This window comes from Poecile atricapillus, chromosome 3 (assembly GCF_030490865.1).
Source record: "Poecile atricapillus isolate bPoeAtr1 chromosome 3, bPoeAtr1.hap1, whole genome shotgun sequence".
Classification (NCBI taxonomy): domain Eukaryota; kingdom Metazoa; phylum Chordata; class Aves; order Passeriformes; family Paridae; genus Poecile; species Poecile atricapillus.
This window is the reverse complement of record NC_081251.1, coordinates 58,307,058-58,330,387: the sequence shown is the minus strand read 5'-3', so window position 1 is coordinate 58,330,387 and position 23,330 is coordinate 58,307,058. Positions and strand designations below refer to the sequence as shown.

Here is a 23,330-nt window from a genome sequence, read left to right as displayed (position 1 = left end):
TGGGTTTTTGGTTGGTTAGGTTTTGTTTTTGTTTTTTTTTTTTACCTTGGCAGGAATTTTAGCAGGATGATTTTCTAGAATTAATCTCTTCAAATGAAGAATCCAAAGGCGCTTGTCCTGCTGTGACTTTGCCTGATAAAAAAAATTGGCACCATGAGAAAAATTCATGCCTGCACTATGCAGGGCCATAAATACCATATGGACATGAGCCAGGTTACCCAGTAGGCAGGGAGGTTTCTGTCATACCTGGACAGTATGTTGCATCTTGGGATTTTTGTAGTGGAAGACACTAAAGCTGAGTGGTTCCTTTGGTATTACTTCAACAAGCATCAGGTTCCCACACTGCAAGGAAAAGAGGAAACAATGTGAATCGCAGAGGAGTTTTAGGGAGACCTGTAGACAGCACATTACCACCTGCCCTCTGACCTACCAGGATGTGAGCTTTGTATGCAAACATTTCATCTCTCTTTTTTGTAATTAGCAGCATCTTGTCAAAGAGGAACAACGTGCGCTCATTTTTGGCTCGCTGAATGCGGAACGTTCCTTCTAACACCAGCTCCCCGTAACTCGTGAGGTCTGGCCCTTTCCAGTTAGTGAGCAAACTCTGTATCTCCTGCAACAGATCAAAGAACAACCACCAAAATTAGTTCCAGAGATCTTGTTGAAATAGAAGACCCAAATGATCTGAGGCCATTCCCACTCTCCTAATGTTTAGCATCCAACAGCAGAAAGTCACCAGGCACCAACCCTGAGGTTGGTAGGTTGTGTAATATTGCAGCCAGGTGCTTGGAGGCTCCCTGCAAAGCCTACACATTCTAACTAAACTACCATAACTAAAACATTGCCTGAGTCCTGGTTACTGCCTCTGCATGGACCCAGCAAAGAGCCCTGAACTCCCTGGGGCAGCCTGTAATGAAAGAGCACAACTTCTGCTCCCCTTGCTCCCAGAGATGGAATATCTTTTATAATTCAGTCATCAGTCTCTCTCACACTCTCTCCTATGTCCACAATCAATCCTCTTAACATTTCCCTCTCACCCTGGGTATCCTCCTGAAGTTGCATGGTCTCCCCCTGCATGAATTATAATGCAATGTCCATGTCCTATAGCCCCATCACAGAAGACACTTCTGTGAGATGTTTGCATTGAAGAGATGATTCCCACAAGAGTAAAGGACCACAAGTGATTCAGTCAACTGAACATCTGAGTATTTTCTTGTATATTAATGATTTGTGTAGCTCCACAGCTATTTCTCACCTTGCGTATTACTTAAGAAAAAAAAAAAAACAGGTTGGAGAAACATCTAAGAACGTCTTTGCAATACTGTGTCACTCGGCTATGGCTATTCTGTTTCCTTAAGCTGCTTGTGTTTTCTGTCAATGGCAATGACACAGGACTTAAGCATGGGACATCAAATTCTAAAAGCAGGCTAAACTTTTAACTAGGGCACTCTTTAAAAACATCCATCGGACTTTAAACCTGGCAGCATCAGCAAAGCAGGGACAAACTGCCTCATCCTAAGTTGGCCACTCTAGGACATTAGACTTTAATAGAGCTTTCAAAACATCCCAGAAAACATGTAGATTTTTTCTGACGTAGAAAAGTGCCTGTAGTAGAAAAAGTGATGTAGAAAAGATGTAGAAAACATCCCAGTCCATTTGAAGCACCAGTGGAGGCTAAAGCATTCACAGGAATAAAACCCCAAAGCAGCCCACTTTGGACTATACAGACAGTTGATAAAAAAAAAAAAAAAAGAAAGGAAAAAAAAAGATTTTTAAAAAGTTGCATTTTATCAGTTCTCCCCAGGAGCTTGTTAATAAGTCAGGATAGAGCACAGGGATCAAGTCCACCACTGCTGAGGGACACTTAGTGCAGGAACTGCTGCTGCAGTACTTGCAGATAAGTGTGAGAGCCCACAGAAGGCCTATCCCTAAGGCTGCAGAAACAGATTTTACTTTTTTTAAAGGGAACTATGAACATAAACATTTTCCATAACCCCTTACATTTGCCAGCTGAGATAAAAAAATTTAAAAAAAAAAGTTTTTTTTAATCCAAAAGCATTTAACCCCTATTTGCTGCTGAATATAATTACTCAGATTTATAGCAGACTGTTGTTAAAAGTCATTAGCATGCATTTCCAGCAATGTGTGGCAAAGGTTACCCTGCTGCAGGCAAGATGTTGTCAAATTTTCCTTGCACATAAACAACAGCCGCACAAAAAATAAACAATCATTAAAAAATAACCCAAAATAGAAAAAAGAACAAAACCACAAAAAGGGTGAATAAATTTAATGTATTTCAAAAACAAATGGGCAAAGAATAGCACAATATGGATTTCTGAAATGGGATAAGCTCATTACTCCCTTTGATAAACTAAGAAATCCCTCTGATTTTCTTAAAGTATTATAAATATTGAAAATGTAGCATAGAAGTGTGATTCACTAGGAACCTGGAAACAGAATGAGAGCAAAAATTCTGCAAAAGAGCTTGCTCTTGATGCCAAAAATTACTCAGGGTGTAGCTTTTGTTTCTTCTCCCAAAAAAATCTTCATTTGACGTGAAGTTAGTTTTTCTGAGTATCATGTTTCTAGGTTTATGCTTCTCACAAAGCAACTAATAATGAGTTTTCTAAAACCCAAGAGGAAAGTACTTACACAAGAATCCACAAAAGAAATGCCTCAAAACAAAATTAATCAGCACAAAGGGAAGAAATCGGAAACCACAGGATTTCTGAACAAAGCCATGCCCTAGGGTTGTACAGCAGCGCTGTACAATTGAGGGAAAGGAAGACAGAAGAGTTATCTTAAGTTCCATATTACTGCAAAATAAATGCTTTGCAGGATGCTGCTTGTAGGTTAGAGATGTCTGAGATTTTCCTGCAGCAGTTATGACCATAGTTTCGAAGAGCAAACAGCCACAGGCACGCTCAACGGGAGTCTAAATTATGACTGACTAAGATTAAAAGAAAAGATAAACTCAAAAATGTTCATTGCATATATATTGACAAAATCAGCTCACAAACACCCATAAAATCTCTCTGGGAACTCACCTGGAGCCTGATGGCATGTTCATGTTTCCTCTTCATGTCATTTATATGCCATGCCACTCTCTGCATGGTATCTATGGCATCCAGCACCACATCATACCCCTCAGTGTCCTTGTCAAGGTGGTTTTCTATTTCCTAAGACAAAGGGGAAAAAAACCAGAGTTCCCTCATTCCTAAGTGAACTTCCTGAGTCAAATGCAATACTGTGTTTTTATCTGTACTGTTTTGTCTGTGCATCACAATCACTCAAAGGCAACATTCCTGCCCTTGTTACCAATGCAGGTTGCTATCAATCCGATTAACACAGGATGATGAATAAAGTCAAGTCTTTGGGGTCAGTTTAGCAGCAAGTACACTTGAAGCAGCCAGCGTGAGCAGAGAGCCACAGAAAGAGAGTGCAGCACACTGACAGGAGATTTTTCAGACAGCATTTAATGACTTTCCTACGACACAGAACATTTCTACACACTTACAAAACCCTGATGGAATTACACTAGGCATTGCTTTACAGTTGGAGAGCATAAAAGCACCAAGCATTTAAAATAAGTATCAGTGTCTTTACACTTCACTAGAACATGACTCTCTAATAGGAAACATATGTGGAAAATGTTAACAATAAAGCATGAATTTCCGAAACTTGCTTAATTCAATTCACTGAATGTGGAAAGAGTTCCCACTTCCTCCATCATTCCTCTCCACAAAATTCTTAGCAGTCAGGGTGTTTATATGTATTTAGTCCTTCTTTCAACCACCCCCAGCATTGCAACATGTGGGAAAACACTGTTCTTCATTGGAACAATAAATTTGTGTACAAAATGTTTAATCATGACATGATTCTTCCAAACAACTTCAGAATAACAGACCAGTTTTCAAAAAATGTGCTAATTATTTGGATGCAAAGACTGATGCAGTGTGTCTAAAATAACTGTCATAAACTCCCCACTCCAAATGGATGCATATGGTGTGAAGTGACAAAGCCAGAAAGTCTCCACATGTTGAAATTAAATACCCACAAAACGAAGAGCATTTAAGGAAAACCAGAACCTTTCTAGCCACCAAGCCTTGTACCAGAGGCAGGAACTCCGACGTGCAGCAGCCCTAAACTAAATACATTTCTTACGTGCAAAAGCAGGTGGTACTTGAGGATGCGTTGGACAGGTTTCAAGAGGTAAGAGCCCAGGGGCAGAGAATGCTGCAGTGCTTCTTGCCGCTCTCTGAAGAACTTGGCCAGTGCCTTGTTCCTCATGCACTCTGTCAGCACAGCCACAGACCTGAAAACATCAGTACACAGCTTTAAGACACTTTTTTTTTTTTTTTTCCCCTAAGTCTGCAAGTAAAGAATTGCTTCCTTTTAAGCTTGTAAAAAGGGGCAGCAGGTTCCCATTCTAATAACTGCTGTTTCTGTTGTTTGGTTTGGCTTTTTTTAAAAAATTGATCTTGTGAATTTAACTATGCTCTCTCTTGGCATGCAACCAGTCTCTCTTACTGGGAATTATATAAGCAGCACTGCACAATAAGACCACCAGTTTCTAAAGAAGGGTAAAGCAATGAACCACAAGAACAGATTAAACAAAACTTCAGATAAGCATTTTAAAAAAAAAATATTGTGTTTTCCTTCTTTTTTACATAAAAGGCTAATTTCCTCCAGTTTAGGAAGGAGAGAAGCTAATTTTTTTTAATTTAATTTTTTTTTTTCATAGAGTCTAACTTGCATTATACAAACTGGCCAAGGGACAAAGGAAGAAAAGCAACCCATAATTCCTACCTTGGGTAGTTGGTGCAGTACTGCGTATATATGTGGAAATCTTCACTCTGCACAGGGAGGAAAAGTTTGCATATATTGAGATTTTGTCAAACTAGCAGCTAACATGTGCAAGATAAAGATGATGTCAAGACAGCACCTCCTTCAGTTACTGATCAATGAATTCTCTATGTTCAGTGTGATAGTCCTAACACAACCAGAATTTAATTTCATCTTTTTTGGGGGGGAGATTTTTCCTTTACTTGAAAGAAAAAACAAGTAAAACAGAGATAAAACAAGTGACTTTGCAACAAAGCCTCCAGGGTACCCTATGAAAATCTATGCATCTCAAAAAAAAAATGCCAAAAAACCAAAACATGACAAAAACACCACACTGCACATACATCCTTCAAACAGCTGGCTTATGTAGTGTTTTTATCATAAATATCATAGAATTGTAGAATATCCTGAGTTGGAAGGGACTCACTACCAGCTCCTGACCTTGCACAAGACCCCATCACACCATGTACCCTGGAGAAATAAGTTTTGCAGGTTATGTTTGGTGTGCCATTTTCAAGCAATTATAAATACTTTCACATGTGAGCACAGTCTAAGCGTGAAATTAGAAGCCACAAAAGCAATTTTTTTAAAGAAGTAAATTATGTGAAAGCAGACAGCTATTACCCCAACAAGTTGTAACTAGATCTGGGTGGGTTTCAACACTTGCCTGTCACACTGAAATCACTCAAACTTAATGCTGATAAGCTTCTCATGGCTAAAGTCTGAGTTTCATTCCTTTCTTCCCTGGCCTAAGATTTTTTCTTAAAAATCATTATTTAATTCTATGTAAGAACAGATTTCCAGAAACATTCCCATGTGCTCTGAGTCCACATCTGCCTATGAACTTCTGTCCCAAACAAGACAATTTCTGCAGCTTACTGGAGTCTTAAAGGCTAAGAAAGCACTGCAGAATGGCAAATTGCTCCCCATATCAATCACTTTTTCTTTCATATGCCCTGGACAGATAAAACACGATCTTCCAGCAGTGAATAAGACCCCAGCTTCCACTCAAAGCATCTTCAGAACGGGCTCTGGCATTCTGCAGCACAATAGCTGTGCCCCATGAGGGGCTGTCTCCCAGGGGTCATTGCTGGTGAATGGCAAGACCAAACATCTGCATTCACAGAAGGCACAGTGCTCTGAGGAGCACCACCCCTTGGGGAGAGGGCTGACACAGGCTGTGGCTTTTGTTTTTCACGGTTGGGGTTTGGTTGTTTTTCCTTCAGCCATTCATCAGAAAGAGCCACCCCGGGCAGTGCCCTTTGCCAATTCCAAGAGCACTGGTCCCATCCCCCTCTCCCAGGGGTAGAGCAGGTTGTGCCATTCATCTCTCCACCGAGCAGTGATCCATAAGGACCCCGTATAAAGTAAGATGTTACCCTGCAGGCGTACAAGTCATTGCAATTCATTTCAGTATGTCTTACTGGATTTCAGTATTCACTGTTCTGAAAAAAACAACTCCAGCAAACTTCTAATAAGTGTTTCCCCAGGGGATTGTGATCCCCATTTACTCACTGGTGGGCTTTAAGCTTATTAAACTTCTCTTCTCTTAGAAACCAAGAAACCAACTAAAAATAGTCTTGATACAAACACAGTTTGGGTTTTTCACACTTGCACTAACTCTGTCATGGCAGCTAGTTTTTGTGACAGTGTTACCTAGGCCCCACGTCCACATGCAGAGGAAATGAGCCTGTGTCACAGCCAGCTCATGTCCATGCTTGGAACCCCAGCCACAGCTCCAAACCTTCTCCATTTGAAATGAAGAATTAAAAAACCTCAGAGAGCTGCAGATACTACACTGTAATTTTATTTGGCAATCACTATCAAATTAGCCATCACTTATAATAAGCCAGGGTGCTTAAGAGAGAACACTAAAGTGAAATTCAGTATGGTAAAAAGTGTAATTTATTTTACATATGCATATATTAATTTAAAGTTTTAGTTTAGGGGATTTTGGTATAAATTTTAATATATTCCCATAGCTATGATAACAGAATAATACAATTTACAGAACTACTCCATAAGCAGAGTGAAGAACATTTTGAGCCAATTAATTTTTATGCTTTTATTCTGTTCATATCACATGATTATTCTGCTTTTCAAACAAAAAGGAAAATTTTGATTTGTTTTCTGTTGTGAAATTTTAATCAATGAAAGTACTATCTGTAAAACAAACAAGGCCAAACACTTCAGGGTTACAGAGTAGGCTGTGTGCACATTCCCCTCAAAATCAAAAGCATGTCTGAAATCCCCAGGAGCCTTTTCACACTTTTGCTCTTTGGTATGATTTTCGGTTTAGGGGTTTTTTTACACAAGGTCAGAACTACTTTTAATGTGTTTTTTGTTTGTTTGTTTTAAAAGAATTTTTGTCTAGCTATTAAATGCAACAAATTTCTATTAAAGAAAAAAAAAAGATAGTTTCTTACACCCTTGATACCTCTAAACCTTGAGAATGGTTTCACTATCATCCCTGCTTTCTGAATAGACAAAACACCAAATTCCATACTGCACTTACGTGTGTACTTGCTCCAGCTCATTTCACCACACAGAACCATCAGAGAGCATTTACTTTTACTGAGCAATGTGAGCACAATGCCAAGAGAAAGTCAAGTACATGTGTTTTGCCTCCAGGATGAGATTGTTGATACGCACTCAAACTTGCAGATCTCTTGTGAATCAACATCATACACCTTGCCCAGGCATTGGCTGGATTCATGTGAACAAGTTGGGAAAGTGGCCAAGAGAGCCACTTCCAAGAGAAGTTCTTTCTCATCCTGAACAAAACTGCACTGCTCAGAAGAGGAGCAAAAGAAAAGACAAGAACTAAGATGGATTTATTAATTTTCCAAATACTTTCACAACATAGGGAAAACACCAGCTGTACTCATCAGTATTTCTTCAGACATTCTTAAACTTACTCAGCTTGAAAATAGTTTTGTTCACATCAATTGTCTTCAGTCCAGATTAAAATTGATCTCTATATGGAGACTGGAATTTCTCCAGAGATCAGTTTAAATCTGGGCAACCAAATCTGGTGTGGCAGAAGCTGCAACAACCTGATTGTGAGTCCCTCTCAAGAGCAAAGCCAAGTGTGAGCAGAACACAGCTATATGAGTCCCTTATACGAGTCCCTTGCACTGGAATCAATTCACTGCTCATCTCCTCCACATACATTCCAGATCTTCCATCAACTCTTAGTGCACTGTGCTTTTTTTATAACCATAAAAGGTACTTTAAAAGAAAATGGAGACTGAGAAAATTGCTGGAGTCAGTGTGCAAACTGAAGCCATTTGCCTGGATCTCCTCTTTACTAATGAGATGCTAGATTAAAGTAATTCTCCCTTTCCCCTTGGTTAAGCTGTTAGTGTGCCTTTCAGAAAACATATGTTCTGAATTTCTGGGGTGCTGAGTGAGAAGAATGATGTGCCAGAATTCAGCTCTCCTTTAAAACAACGCACTTAAATGTAAATGTATAGAATACTGAAGTCAATCCTCTAATAAATGCTGGCATCGTTACTATGAAAATGAAAGACTGAACTGGAAAAAAAACCTTACAGTCTTCTGTGTGAATAACTAAGCCATAGCTAAGCTTCCACTGGAACCTTTTTATCATTCTCCAATTAGTTACCAATGTCTCCAAGAACTTTTACATACTAGTGTTAATACAGTTCTAGACAAAGAGAGAGGATCAGAACTGGTATAAACTGAACTAGTACAACACTACCCTCAGAGGCAGGTTATTTCCATGCAACAGCCATCTCACACTGTTAAACAAATACTGATCCACACCATCTGCATCTTGAGGCAGAAAAGAGAAAGACTGCATTCATCATTGGACAGCAGATTTTAAAGTAACTATGCTTTTCTTCATTTGTGTCTATTTACCTGTGAGTTATCTGGAAATATTTGGAAGCAGAGGGATTCAATGCAACATTGTAAGTTGCTATTAAATATTTACATTTCCGTAAAGTCATAGTTTTGAATCATTATTTTATTGATTAGTGAGTTTTATGTTACTGGCTAGTTTAGACTAAAAACATTGCCAAAGTCTGTTAAAAAATCAAAGCTGCCATTTTAGGAGCTATTTACTTTGGGCACTCAGCACAAAAATGTTAAGATAAAGATTCAAATCCACAATGATGTGTTTTTGTTCAAAGTATGCTGAAATGTGTTTTGATAATCCTTTCCCTTAAAAGTTACCAGGCTTTTTACTACTGAAGCATGAAAGTTATACACAGGAAACACAGTCATGTATGATTGTGTGAGAGAAGTATAATATGCTATACAAGAAATTTTATTGAGCAAAACCAAATAACAAAGTTAAAAGAGAATGATCCTAAACTTCAAAAATCAAGCTCCCCACGTCTTCACAAATATAAAACATTTTATACAACAAGCTCCAGAGTTACTTTAACCATAACTGCTCTGTTATACATGCAAACCAAGTTTGTGTGATTTCACAGGAACCCTAAGAAAGAAACTTTTGTTCTATGCCCTTACTGAGCTTCTTAAGGGTGCAAAAAGAAAACATAGTAACTACATTGAGAACTAAGTTATACCTTAAGATTTGCAACACCTACAATATTCACACTTGGGTGAAAAAATGGCACTAGGTCCAGAGCTTGTGTGACCTAAGCACAGTTCCACTGGAAGCATTCAAGAAGCTCCAGCATAGCTACATCCATTAGCTAAGGCTGTGAGCTATGACTTCAGCATGATAATATCCCTGTGCTTAACTCACAGTGAAGATCTAACACACTTGAAGGAATGAAACAATAAATGGCCAAAGTCCCGTAAGACTTGAAGAAGCACATGCTGCCAAAAAAGGCAGTTGTATTTCCACTTCTCAGTGCTGGGAAGACACAAGCAACCAAGAATGGACAACTGGAGTTTGTTAAGACAGTCAGCAGTTGCTGTAATGAAATCCTCATGGCCAAAACCAGAACTGTGGGGTATTTTGGTATTGTTTGATTTTGCTTTTAAGTGTTTGCACTTGTCTGGATGAAGCTAAAAAATGCCTGTTCGTACTGCAATCTCTAGCAATTTCTGAGCCATCAAGCAGTTGCCTGCCAATAATACAAATGCTAAAAGCATTTGACAAGGGAACAAAAGGCACAAGGAATGATATGCAGATGGGTTTTGGAACTAATGGCCAGAAAGTCTACCAGACAGACCCTTTCAGCTGGCCAGTTTGAATGAGAACACAATTTTTTCCTGGACATCAGTTGCACCATCTCTGTTCTGCATCCCAGCAGGAGCAGTCCCAGTGGTCCCAGCTATAAGTAAGCAATACAGCAGAAATATCTGCCAGCTCCAAACTGTTTTATCTGTAGATACCCTGAAAGACTCCCAGCTGGCCTTCATTGCACAGGCACTCTGCTGACTTACAACTTCTTGCCCACCAGGACCCCAGATCCTTTCTGTTAAGCTGTTTTCTACTCAGCCAGACTCAGCAGGCACACAGGATTGTTCTGTTCCAGAAGCAGGAGTTTGCACTTGCTGTCATCCCATTCTCTCTCTCTCTCTCTCTCCTTCAATGCAATTCAATTCAGGCTATTTGTAGCAATAACAACATGCCATAAATTCCACTGCAATGGGGCAAAAATGCATCCTACTTTTGTAGTATCGGTGCCAACACTAAGGTTTCTCAGTACTTACAAAAGACCAATTACTAGATAAATTACAGCTTTCTCAAACTCAGCTGAAGCAAGAGATCTGGTGAAACAGCAGCACTTAGCTGGTATCATCACTCCAATTTACTATAAAATCCCTTATGTCACAACAGCGCCAAACAAATTACTGGACCACAATGAGAGGATGGTCCAGTTAATCCTAAATCCACGTGTTAAGACTTACTACATTGAGTGCTTGGTGCTAGCAATGCTGAGTTCAGGACAAAGTATAAAACATGACAGGCTTTGGCTTTTTGGTTTCTTTGGGAGTTTTTTTGGTGTTTGTTTTTTAATTTTGTTTTTTTCACTTTTTTTTTTTTTTAATACAAAAAGGCAAACACACCTATACAGATATTATTCAATTTTAAACTACTACATGACCCCTCTTCCTCCAGAAATACCACAGAGATAGCATTATTTTTTTAACTCATTACAGCTCTACAGATTCAAGATATATGCAGATTCTCTGGTGAAGTCTGCAGTGAACTAGCATCATCTGTAGCCCAAATTATTTAATTTCTTGTTGTCCTACTCATTATAGCCATTCCTCTTCTCCCTGACTGGCTCTCTGTGTTTCCTACAATGAAGATCACCTTCTTCCCTGTATTTCTGCTGCACCTAACAACTTCCTATACTCTATATTTTTGGCTTAAGTATTGGCCAAGAAAATCAAAATGTCTTTCCTATCAATGCACAGAATATCCAAAGCATTACAGAGAGAATGGGATTTGAATCTTAAGGCAAGACGTTGGGCCATTTCATTTAAAAAGAAAATTGAAAGTATAGTTGTGTGTTTCAGGAAAAATTCTCAGAAAACAATATGGCCAAATTTTCTATGTTAATGTTATTGCCTTTTCTAAGAATGAAGTCAAGTTTTATTCTCTAGCTGTTTTTAAGCTGACAACACATAACTTGAGTACCTACATTAATAGATGCAAGTAAAAAGGAGAACCCCTGTAATGGCTGACAAAAAAAAGCAAACCCTGAAAATAATCTCAATAAACAGCTCCACCAGCTCAGATACACTTATTGAAGAAAATGACACCTTTGTCCTGATTTTTTAGAAATGAAAATCAGAGTCATATCCCTGTCAATTACTAAGAGAAATTCCTTCTCTTAACATAGATTTGCTGACTTTTCTTGGTTAACATTACACAAGCTATCAGGATTAGGTCCCAAAAGCTAATAAATTAATCCTATTTCCCCCATAGCATTCTGCAACTGGTGCTGCAGACTTACCTTGGAAACAAAACAATCTGCTATAGCCACAGGATCATTTTCACAGTTTTCCAAATCTTGCAGAAGTTCACTGAAACAAAGAAAAGGACAAGGTAAGGCAATTACAACACACTTTGGAATGGACACACCTGTATATTCAGAACCAGACAGTGCTGTGCTATTCATGGCATCACTTATTGATGCAGGGAGTTCTACAAAGGGAACAAGAACACCTTTGATGCCCCTTTTCCCCCCACAGCTGAGTTTATTTGCAGGCAGACGAGAACTGTAAGGAAATGGTATTTCCAGGATTTCAAAATTCAAGGCATCAGGATGGTTGTTCTGCTAAGCAAAGCTGAGCCCCTTCCTTTAGGTAGATGTCCCATCCCTAGAAATATTCAAGGCCAGGTTGGATGGGGCTCTGATCTAATTGAAGATGTCTCTGCTCATTCAAGGAGGCCAGGCTAGATGACCTTTACAGGTGCCTTCCAACCCAAACTATTCCAAGACTCTGTGACTGACAGGTCTTTAACAATAATCATAGTGGTGAAGTCAGACAGTTGTGTAGCTTGTATATCAACCAACATGATATAAAACTAAGAAAAATTTAATTAAAAGCTAATAAAGCATGAGCACTGTCCTATAAAGACTTTTTATGTTCTACAAAATTTACTTGACCAAGGGAGATGATGAACTGCTCTGAGAAATACTGGTGAGAACCGGGGATGCATTTCTCACACATGAAGAATATTATGAAACTCTATCAGGAAAATCAGTCTACTTTTGGTGTGTTTCTTCATTGATAAAATAGCTAGCCTGGAAAAAGTTTTCTGTACAGGAATATTTATACACATTTATATTCTACATGCATAAAAACAACACATGAGAGAATTTTATAATTTTTGCATGCCAAAGAGAAAATTAATTCAATTGAACAGGAGCAAAGCAATAAGGGAGTCTGTTTGCTGTTGAATTAAACTCAGTTCTTGAAAGCAAATTCAGTGAAAGAAAGAATTCAAGTAGAAGGAGAAGACCTCAAAGGTATCTCCTTGATCCAAAGAGTTTTCAGTCTTAATGAAAGACATACTCAGAAAAAGGAGAGAAGAAATTGAGTTTTCTGACAAATTGTTTTTGAAAAGAATTTTCTTCTCCTCCTCCTCACCCTCTTCCCCCCCACCCCCAATACACTCCCACTCCCACAGATAATTTTCCATTTAGGGCTACTTTTCTCCCAATTCACAGCTGGTTTCCTGAACAAGTTTTACCTAAGTGTTCCTATGCCTGTATCTAGGGAACTACCCTTTTCCCCTGTAAGCAAACACAATTTCCCTCTGCAGGTACAAAAAGCAGTAAACCAGAAGAGTTTCCTGACTTGTTCTTTGCTTCTCTAATTACTGGAGGAAGGAAAGGGAGAAATCAACATGCAGTCACAAGGAACAAAGACAGGCAAAGACCTTAAGTTCAGCAGTCAGTCATTTTGTACAGTGACAATTTAACCTCTATACCTCAATTTCTCCCTTCATTCAAACAGGAATAAAAATATGACCCTTGCTTGATACCCCACACTCATGAAGCTCGTTTACATCAGCAAAAGAAGCAAGCTGTAGCAATGGTGACCACAGCCATTAGTTATACTGACTGACTGCATCCCACACACAAGTTTTGGAAGTAACATCAAACATGCCCAACAGGCTCAGAGGATTCCTGCTGCATGGCAGTCAGACATTCTCCTGATGGCTTAAAGTACATAGCACCTGGACTGACATTTTATTCCTACTGGTCTCCAAAAAACCACATAATTTCTCCTTCATGATACAGAAGAGGAACACTTAAAGATTTTATATATTCATGCAACTGAGTCCCTGTGTATGTGTTAAATAGACTAGTGGTTTGTGTCTTCAGCACAAGCCATAGTGCAAGGGCTGTTTTTGAAAGAGTTTGTTACCTATACTGCACTCTCTTCTGTCTCATCTGGATGGTAAGAACAGGACCAGTAACAGCAGTCTGCCACTGTAAAAACAGCAAAACTGCCATGCTCAGGCATCCTGAAAATCTTAAACAAATCCCTATAATACCAAGCTGATGTAAAAAAGTAAGATTATTATTACAGGCTACATTTAAGTACTGGCAGGAGGCAGAAAGAACAATAGAGATAAGTGTTGGTCCTGTTCACCTGAATATCCAGAGGTTTTCTGCTGGTCACAGTTCTTGGCCTCTGCAACTGGCTTGTGCCAGGCAGGCAGGGAGCAGGAGTGAGCACTGCTGGAGGAACTCCTTGCCCTCTCAGCTGGATCACCAAAAGATTCAGACTGAAGTAGGACACAGGAGCTAGGGCCAGTTAAGACCACATACTGAACTATATAGCTTAAGTTACAACGGGCTGGGAAAATCTGAATCTGTACAAACATCATCGGGAGCTAATGCTAACCCCTTTGGGGTGAGAGAGGGAAACATAAAGACTGACAATTTTGCATACAGTGCATTTGTTATCTTTTCAAGTCAAATGAATGAAAGTCTTATTACAATGCCTTTTAGGATGCGTTGATTTTTTGATTAAGTTTTATGATGGCTTCTCCTCAGAAGAAGCCAGACCTTACCACCATGAAACTCAGAAAGAAATAGTTGTTCAAAAAGGCATCATAATCACAGGACTAGCAGTTACCACAATGACCACTATTTTTGCCATTCAACACACTACCTGAAAACCGAGGTAGTTTAGCTGAGAGAAATTCCCATTTACTGAAATGAAATTTCTCAGATCTACAAGTCTGAAAAAAACCCAAGACTGAAACCTTTGATTATTGATTAATGGTCAAATTCAAAGCTTAGAAAAACAAGGTAATTCTAAATCTATAAAATCATGCTCACAAAATACATCTGAAACGACTAATATAGAACTTCCAACTGGACCTTTTTCTGAAGCTAAGAATAAATAAAAAGGCTCTAGAGTATGTTTAGGACTCAGAAGCTACATGCCAAATTTCACACAGGAGTAAATTAATCCTTGGCGCTATATTGGGATCTACAGCGAGTGTTCAGTTTTAAGAACTCACAATTTCCAAGCTGAACTTTATATCAGGTGGCCTGAAATACATTAGTAATTTACTAGATGCTTTGGACAACTTTCCAGTAAGTTCTAACCATTCTAACATATCTATCTCTAAAATTGCCCAAAACTGCCTTTTTTTTTTTTCTTTTTAACTGCTGCGATTTTTTTTTTTGCACAGCTCAGTAATTCTGTATAACAACTGATCATACTTGAAAGTACTTTCAGTAGGCAATATTTGCAATGAAGCTGGCAGAAATGCATCCTAGCTATCAAGTCTTTTGAAGGATCAGAAAATATAATGGCCAGGACTGTTTTTTTTCCATTCTGTGACCTCTGGGAATCTGTAAGCTCAAATTCTTTGTCTCATGGCTCTAAAACAGTCCACAAGCCTATTTTAGCATGCTCCCACTATGTATTTTCCAGCTGTTAGACATTCAGTAAAGTCAGTTGTTGCAGCTGAAGCAGGACACAGCAGCTTTCTAGTTAAGCATATTTCCATTACCCTGCAAGTAGCTATTTTAAGCTTCAGGAAAAGACTTTAGATTTCATCTTTGTCTATAAATTCTGAATAGATCCATTCTCACTCTTTCCTTTAACATGAAACAGTAATCCCAGCAGCTGAAGCCCTTAAAAGTAATTTCCCATGATGATGGAAAAACATTGGAGATGATCTTTGACACAAGCGCTCAACTTCAGAATCCTCTTTTGATTCAATTAAATGATCTGTTGTTTTTCAAAGAACACAGTACTTTGGGAGATGTTTTGTCAACTATAGTAAACCTAAGAGAGCTTTTACAGCAGTATTGGTATATAAAAGATGTGGGAACTTTATGTCAATAAAGTTGACATATGTCCTGCACTGGTTGAATAGTCAGGTTTTCCTTAAATGCTAACTAAGCTAGTAATTTTTATAGTAAGAGAGGATTCAGAGAAGAGCAGCAGTAGCATGCTCCTCAAACTGCAGATACTGAAATCCCACACAATGGGGCACTAGCTATGCAAGCAAGACATTTTACTTCAGGCTCCCAACATACACTAGAATTCCATCTGCAGAGGTTTAGAGAAGGCTGGAAAGACACTGAACAAAAAACTTCAATGAAGAAAAGGTACCTGAATACATTTTTGAGAAATTAATTCAGGGAGTACCTAGTAGCATAAAGCACTACAGAAGCCAGACCTGGGTGATGTACGTGGGTACACAAAAAGAGCTGATATAGTAGGAATAAATCACCTCTTCATTAAGGCAAGAATTTCTTCTACAGTGGTCTTGCACTAAACTCAGTTAAAGCCCAGAGCAGGTTAGGCTTAAATTCATGTAAATACCCAGCATAAAGGGAAAAAAGTACACGGAGACCACTCTTGATGCATCAAATGAACTGCCAAAAAAATCTGTCAGCAAACCAACTTTGCTTAGAATTAAAATTAGGTAATTTCTCAATTTATAGATCTTAGCTGTTTTAAAGTGATAAAAGTGAATTTGGCTGGTTTGCTCCCTCTCGTTAAACAGAGGCTATTGAAATGTTTTCATTTAGTTAAAAATGAATTTACCTGTTGAAATGGTAGATATCCCGAATGTTTCCAAACAGGGCTGATCGCTCCTCTGTTCCCAGGGAGAGCTTGGTGTGATCAGTGATACAGTCAAGGTAATCCTACAAGAGAAAGAGAAGGAGGTCTTCAGACATTTCCTCCTTTCCTAGATCAGTAAACAGAGCTATGTTTTATTGTACAAGATGAGACTCTGAATATCAGTTTCACCTTATTATTACAATAAAGCCTTCAGCAGCCCCTCTGTGAACAGTCACTCTATTATGAACAGTAACAGTACTTATCTGTTCCCTGAAACCAAGAAAATAACAAAAGACTGAAAGCCAGGTTATACCTCTTAGATGGGACTGCCAATGTTTCTCCTGCTACTGATAAACAAATGTTTTCAAATTTCATTCACAGTGACAGTTTAATTGATCATCTGGCTGGCTCAAAGACAAAAAAAAAAATGTAGAAGAGATGAAGAATGTCATTTAATGCAGTCTTATAAACAGAAAAGCTATATAATGAAGAACAGAAAGCACACAAGCAACAGAGGCTTGGAAAAGCAACCACTGAAAAAAATTACTTTTTAAAAAATCATGGTTCCTGAAGAATGCAGGGTATGTAGAAGACAGATCTCAATGTATCTATGTCCATGCAATTTACCACACATAGAGTAATGCAAATAGCATTGCTATTTAATCTAGCAAAAATTTCATTTTGAACTTACAAGACATCAGTCTTGATAGACTCTCATCCAGGGACTTTTTTTGAATAAGAACATGACAGCTAGAAAATGCTCAGATCAGCAGTGTTCTGGGAGAATAACTTTCTCACCTCTTTCCTCACTTTGATAAGAGCTCAATGTCACCTTTTTTTCTGTTGCTGCTACGGTATTAAAATTCTCACATAAGGGCAAGCAAATTCAGCAAGCTATTTAACTAACTACAGCTCACGAAACAAGAAACCTGATGTACTGCCACATTCATGAAAAAATTCTGCTGGAGTATGGAAATAAAAGTGAAAACAGCTGAAACAATGTGAAATAAAAAGAAATAAAATCCTCTAGCCTGTGGCTAGACAATGTGGTATGGCAACCTCCCAAAAACAACACAGTATTCCAGGGTGCTGCAAGAAAAGAACCCTGCAAAATGCCAACAAGACCCTGAAAACTTCTGAGATATAACTGTGTTCCAGAGTCATGTAGAAAAAGGTATTATAGAACATATACACCGGCCAAGATTTATTCTCTGTGTAAATTCTGTGAAGACAAAGGATTTGAATCAAGGAAAGATCTGACTTTTGACTTCTAGATGTCCTCATAAGGAAGAATTACAGCATTTAAGCCTCCTTCTGTTCAACTGAAGTAGTGTCAGCAAAGCCAGAGGTGTAACCAAGATTCAGGTTCAGGTATCAGCAAAACTTCCTTTCCCCTCCCCCTATCAGTAATCCACACTCTGTCATCACCTCCAGTTAAAGGTAGCCCTCCTCACCCCCAAAACTCAGTATTTCTGGGGGGGAAAACAAGTAGGTCTATTCCAAGGCAATCTCAGTGTCTTTCAGAAGAGCAACGAGTGGCAATAGGCAGACAAGTCCCTGGAGAGCTATGTCATCTCCTGCGATAGCATCCAACCTTACTCCACCTTCCCTCCTGGCTGGCAACAGCCTCAGAGTCCACACCTGACCTTGAAATATATTTGTGCAGGAAGTCTTTGGAATCACAACCACAGGCTCCCCTGAACTTCAGCTTTTTATTTATACTCATAAGCTGCAAAAGAGTGAAAAGGTTCAGGATGGTGAGGCAGACAGGACTGCAGCAAAGCAGTACATTGGGTCAAAGGCAGAAGTAGATAATATATTCAGGTCTACTCCAGTGATAGTATTAAACAAATAAGCTTTTCTGACCACAGACACATCTTTCATCATTTAAAAGCAAAGAATAGAAAAGCTCCAGCAGAATTGTAATCCTCTGAAAACAATTTTAGCACTGCAGGGACACTGCAGCACCCTGAGCTGATATGACAAGGTTAGGCTGCAGAGGAATGGAAATCTTACGGTAAGTAACTCCACACAGCACATTTAATGAATAAAGAGGAGTTCCTCTCCAATTCATTCATCTCAGCATAGCTGGAGCTTGGGTTTCTTCAAAACAACAAACAGTTCACAGTTACTTCTAGTATTGTAGACAGTGTTATATGCATGACCTGGTTTCTAACTCCTTTTGTCCTCTTACCCTGAGGTAATTTTCCTCCACACATACGTACTCTTCTCAGTCTTTTACCAATTACTAGTAAGAAAGAGGGAACCAGGTAACCTTTCTAATGCTGCTGCCAAGCAGCAGCCAGCAGGTGCTTTGCCAGTTTTCCTGCACTCCTGTAACATATGCCAGTATCAGCCTATGTACACTACACACCCACAGCCAGAGCTCCCTTCTGCTAGAAGTTCCTTCAGACCATCCTTCAGGACCCCTTCCTCATTCAGCCTCAGATCAGAAACAAACCACAAACAACTGGGTGTATTTGTTCTTACCTAGGGTAAGGCAAAATGGTTACTGGTTTAAAACACTTGGGATTCAGAGCCACCTTACACTTCACCTCACACTGCTAGGAAATGACACAATTCAGGGACTGCTCTCCTGGCTTAGCTTTCTATCTTCATCAATATTATTGACTCAAGACTACAGACATGTTTATGTTGCTGTTATTGGTGTAAGCAGATCCCTGAAGTAGGCACACAGCAAAAATCCCCAGATATCCAAGTTTTTGTGAAAAAGGTGGACCTTGGACAGTCTTAACACATCGGTGTCCTGCAGACCAGGCCTGCACAGCACCATGCTGCTTGCAATGACTCAGCCAGTTGGACCTGTCTGATTATAGTGCTTTATAGTGCACATGTGCTCTCATAAAGGCTTCATGAACTCATCCAGGAAACAGATGCAGTATTGGCATATAACGTCTTCTGCAAGGACAACACCACAAGCAGATCAAAGCTACCCAGACGTGGGGGTTTTCCTAATTATTTCTTAGCAAATGGTACTTTACCCCCATGGTAGTCACTGCTGTGTATCAACAGCTGTTATCATCTGGAGCCGTAATGAAAGGTCTTGGAGCTACAAGATAACAGGGCAGGCTGCAAACGTAATGACATGGTGCAGAAATCAATGAAATTTATCAGAACAGAGTACCGGCCTTATTCACTTTATTTGTTTCTTGTCAGCATCTATGAACCCTCTGTCGGCACCAAATGATTTGTTTATAACCTTTGCCTTTTATTGCTTCTCTGCAGTTATGGCATAAACACTTAGCTTACTTTATAGAGAAAAAAAAAAAAAAACCCTCACAAATGTCCATCTCCTTAGATTGATTTACCATGGTTTGCTCTCATGGTATTGCACAATTTTCTCCTCCCTTTTCCTTGAAACTCTCCAAAAATTAGGAGAATCTTGCCAGATTGCCCTGTTTTTCTTGCTGGGTTTGACATTCTCCCCATTTGTCTTTCATCATGCCAAATCCATCAGAAGGAATGTCTGCTAGAACCTGCATATCCTAACTACGGTTTCCTCCTCCACAATCACTAAAAAAAAAAGAAAAAAAAAAAAAAAAGACCTCTAGAGGAATAAAATTATGAAAACACTAACCTTAGAGGCTAAAAAAAATAATTATATGAATCAGAAATGAGAGAAAATTGTCAAGAAAAGCACAAACTGAGCAAAATTATTTTCACACATTGATTAATGTTTTCCATGACCAAACTTTAGAAACCAAATGCAAATCGGTGGGACATTTTCATCTAGCCACCTTGGTATTCCTTTGAACACATACACACGCTTAACTTACAAAACTTCATCTGTTCTTGTTTAGACCACAGTATAAGACAGTCATTACTGTGGTAATGTTAAAATTACACATTAAAATGAATAATATTATTGCTAATATTAACATACTAATTTTTAAAAAATGGGTAAAAGCCACACTGCCTTGTAAAACGAGAATCAAATTTTATCCTGCTCTGCAAGAAACATATATACAAGTTCTTAGTAATCCCTTTACAGGATAGGAGTGTGCATATGAAAGTATCATGAAAGATAAGCAAAATTGTTAAAAGAGCAGTGTAGTTGCACAGGTACACCTTTGCCAAGAGGCAGGCACACAAGACTGAAAATTTGATTTAATATCAATACCAAAAAAGAATCAAAAAAGGATTCTACCCACTAGGAAACTTTGCTTCCTAATGCCTAAGTAAGCTGCAGGAGAAAGTAAAGCTGTCCTATGACTCTCATTTCAGCAACACACTCTGGGTTCAAGAGTTGAGGACTTACATCACAAAACCTCAGTCTCTGACCTAAAAATATTTAGAACCAGGTATTTATCAAAACTTCAGTGACTTCTAGTAGTGTTGCAGACAGAGGAGGAATAGGTAATATTAAATCTAGCAGGACACCATCCAGGCAGTGCCACAGCATCACTCAGATCCTCAGTTTTCTGATACTCCACAGATTTGTGCTACTAGTAAAGCAGTTTTTACTCTTAGGTAATGCACCATACTCATGGCGATATTTTTTTCCCAACTCCCCTCTACCCAACACAGATGTGTTTGGTCAAAATCAGATGTGCAGAAGAGGAACCACTGAAACAGCTCAGCAGCCTCAGCCACCTAAGCACTACTTCCACACCACTTGGAGGAAAATGATGCAGGCCAGAGGAAGCCATGCCACAAAATGGATCCTGTTTGTAGCCTGCCAGCTCGAGCCATGCTGCCTGAACTAGCCACACACTTGTAAACTATGAAAGTTGGGCAACAGACGCACACTAGAACAGACATACAGTGCTTCTCAGTGCTTATTCTGCTAATTACACAGATAACTATAATATGTACCAATTCACCTTCTGCCTGATTTTTTTCCTATTCTTTTTTCCCCATTATTTATTTTATTTATTAATTTATCCAGCATGTATAGCAGCAGACTCTGAATGCCTTGTGGTTCAGAGAATAGCATGCTATCCACACAACAGGTGGCCAAGGATGATGAATTTTGGTCAGGGTAACTCATTGGAGCTCTTTTCAATTATTTAAAGTACTGGTGTGCTCTGCAAAGGCAATGTGCATTTGTATACTAAGCATACTTTGCTATCTTGCTCTGGTTCCTTTGGCTATATGAGTCCAAGGGATTGAAACCTAAAAATGATTGCACTGACTACATGTAAACCCAGAAACCTAAATAAAAGAAAAAATTTCTGTGAGCATGTCTTCCTACTTCCTGCTTTTACTGGTATTTGGTGGGGGGTAGACATATATATATATATATATATATAGACATTAGGATAGACACCTGAAGCTGTAAAAACCTCATGACCTGTCCCTACCTGGGGCAATGCCCACTAAGGCACAGTCCTGTCACTGACCAGCAGCCTAAGCCAGGGTCTTTCTGAGGAAAAGGTAGACCTGGAGACACAGCCTCTACTCCCTTCAGTAGTGTGAGCAGAAAGCTCCTGTGCTCCATGTACCTCCTCCTCATCTTTTCTATTTGCTCTGTATCCCTCAGTACCTCGCATGTAAGACTGCCACTTGTCAGCAGCAGCAAAGCTCTGCCCTTGCGGGAAATGGGTGTTCGGAGGCTTGCAGGTGGGCTTTAGGGGACATGCTTACATGTCAGAGGACATGACTGGAGAGCACTAACTCTGCCATCAGGGGAAAAGGACAAGGAGAATACCTCCCAGCACTGACAGCCAGCCACCCTCCAAATGGGAGCAGCCAAAGTAACCCATCTGCTTTACGCAGTCTGACACTAGGTGTGGTTTGTGATTGATTTCTTTCCTCTCCACTACCCACACTCCACAGAAGAGTGGAGTCTCTGAGCTGGCAGGAGGCCACCTTGCCAGCACCAGCCCTCTCCCCAGGCCCTGGGCAGATGGTGGAGGATCCATACCAAGCTCACCTGTGCTTCCAGCCAGCTTCCTCAGAAGTGCAAATCTACACGTGCAGCTGGCTCACACGCAGCCCGCGGGTAGCGGCAATAAAGCGTGACACAGTAAGACGATACTCTGCTGACTGACTGCATGTAGAAAGGGCAAAGATTGATGGTGGGAGCACTTGTGAGAACATGGTATGAGGAAAGACTAAAAATAGAGAAGCACATGTAGGTTTTATTTCCACTGTTTAACATTGCAGACTAAGGTGATTAGGACAGAGATCTCCCTACGCTTCACACAATTAGGGGTTCATAAACAAGTTAACAGTATTAACTTAAATTTTACCTAGAGAAGTAGATTTTTTTAAAAAAGTAATTTTTTTCTATGTAGCTATTCCTGAGAAGCAGATATTTGATAATTGACTTCCTCACCTATATTATGGAGGTTAAAACACTGCCCCATTTGCAACTACTAAGGCCTGGAAGTAGTGACCCCTAGTAGGTCCCCATGGCTTCATCCACATGCATGGGAAGCCACAGGGGTAGTTATGTGTCAGCCAAAATTAGCAGTGAGGAATTCCTGAGTCCTACCACTATGCCTTGCACCTTGAAAACACACACTTTCTTTGGTTTAGGCTGCCTTTGAACAGTTGTGCCCATACAGACATGAGCACAGCCATAGTCATATACAAAGCTGGAAATTTCTAGGGCACATCAATGTCAACAATTTAACAGTCAGGAGATCTTGTCACAGGACTTCAAGCTATCAGAGCACAGCTAATCTCAGGAAATGAACTAAAGAATTTGCCCTGGAAAACTGTCAGTGAGAGGTCCCTCAACACTCTGTTGCACTAAATCCATTCATAGGGGCCCTGGGCAAGGACAACTGCCTTACCAGCGTGCATGGCTGGGAGATAGCAGAACAGCTTCCTTCAGCTGTGAGTTCCACTAGCTGCTTTAGAGCCTGAGCCTTTAAAGCAAGCTCTGCGCATCCTCTTGCCCCTGCCCCAGTGTCAGAGGATGCCTGTATCAATTTCCAGCACTATGCCACATCTATCCTCTTCTAGGACTGGGGTGGGAGGAGGCACATGCCCTACAATGCCTACTCCAC

At 39.6% G+C, this 23,330-nt stretch overlaps 1 protein-coding gene across 4 annotated transcripts in view; it reads right to left on the bottom strand.

The window, feature by feature from the left end:
* The window catches only part of PLEKHG1 (pleckstrin homology and RhoGEF domain containing G1), a 126,988-nt gene that overhangs the window by 12,605 nt on the left and 91,053 nt on the right, over positions 1–23,330 (bottom strand). For all 4 annotated transcript variants that reach the window (XM_058835540.1, XM_058835541.1, XM_058835542.1 and 1 more), the window contains 8 exons: positions 16,333–16,433; positions 11,757–11,826; positions 4,810–4,856; positions 4,165–4,315; positions 3,048–3,179; positions 431–613; positions 247–342; positions 46–132 (listed from right to left, as the gene is read on the bottom strand). In XM_058835540.1, the coding sequence (XP_058691523.1) occupies positions 46–132; positions 247–342; positions 431–613; positions 3,048–3,179; positions 4,165–4,315; positions 4,810–4,856; positions 11,757–11,826; positions 16,333–16,433 (867 nt within the window). The remainder of the gene's footprint in view (positions 1–45; positions 133–246; positions 343–430; positions 614–3,047; positions 3,180–4,164; positions 4,316–4,809; positions 4,857–11,756; positions 11,827–16,332; positions 16,434–23,330) is intronic.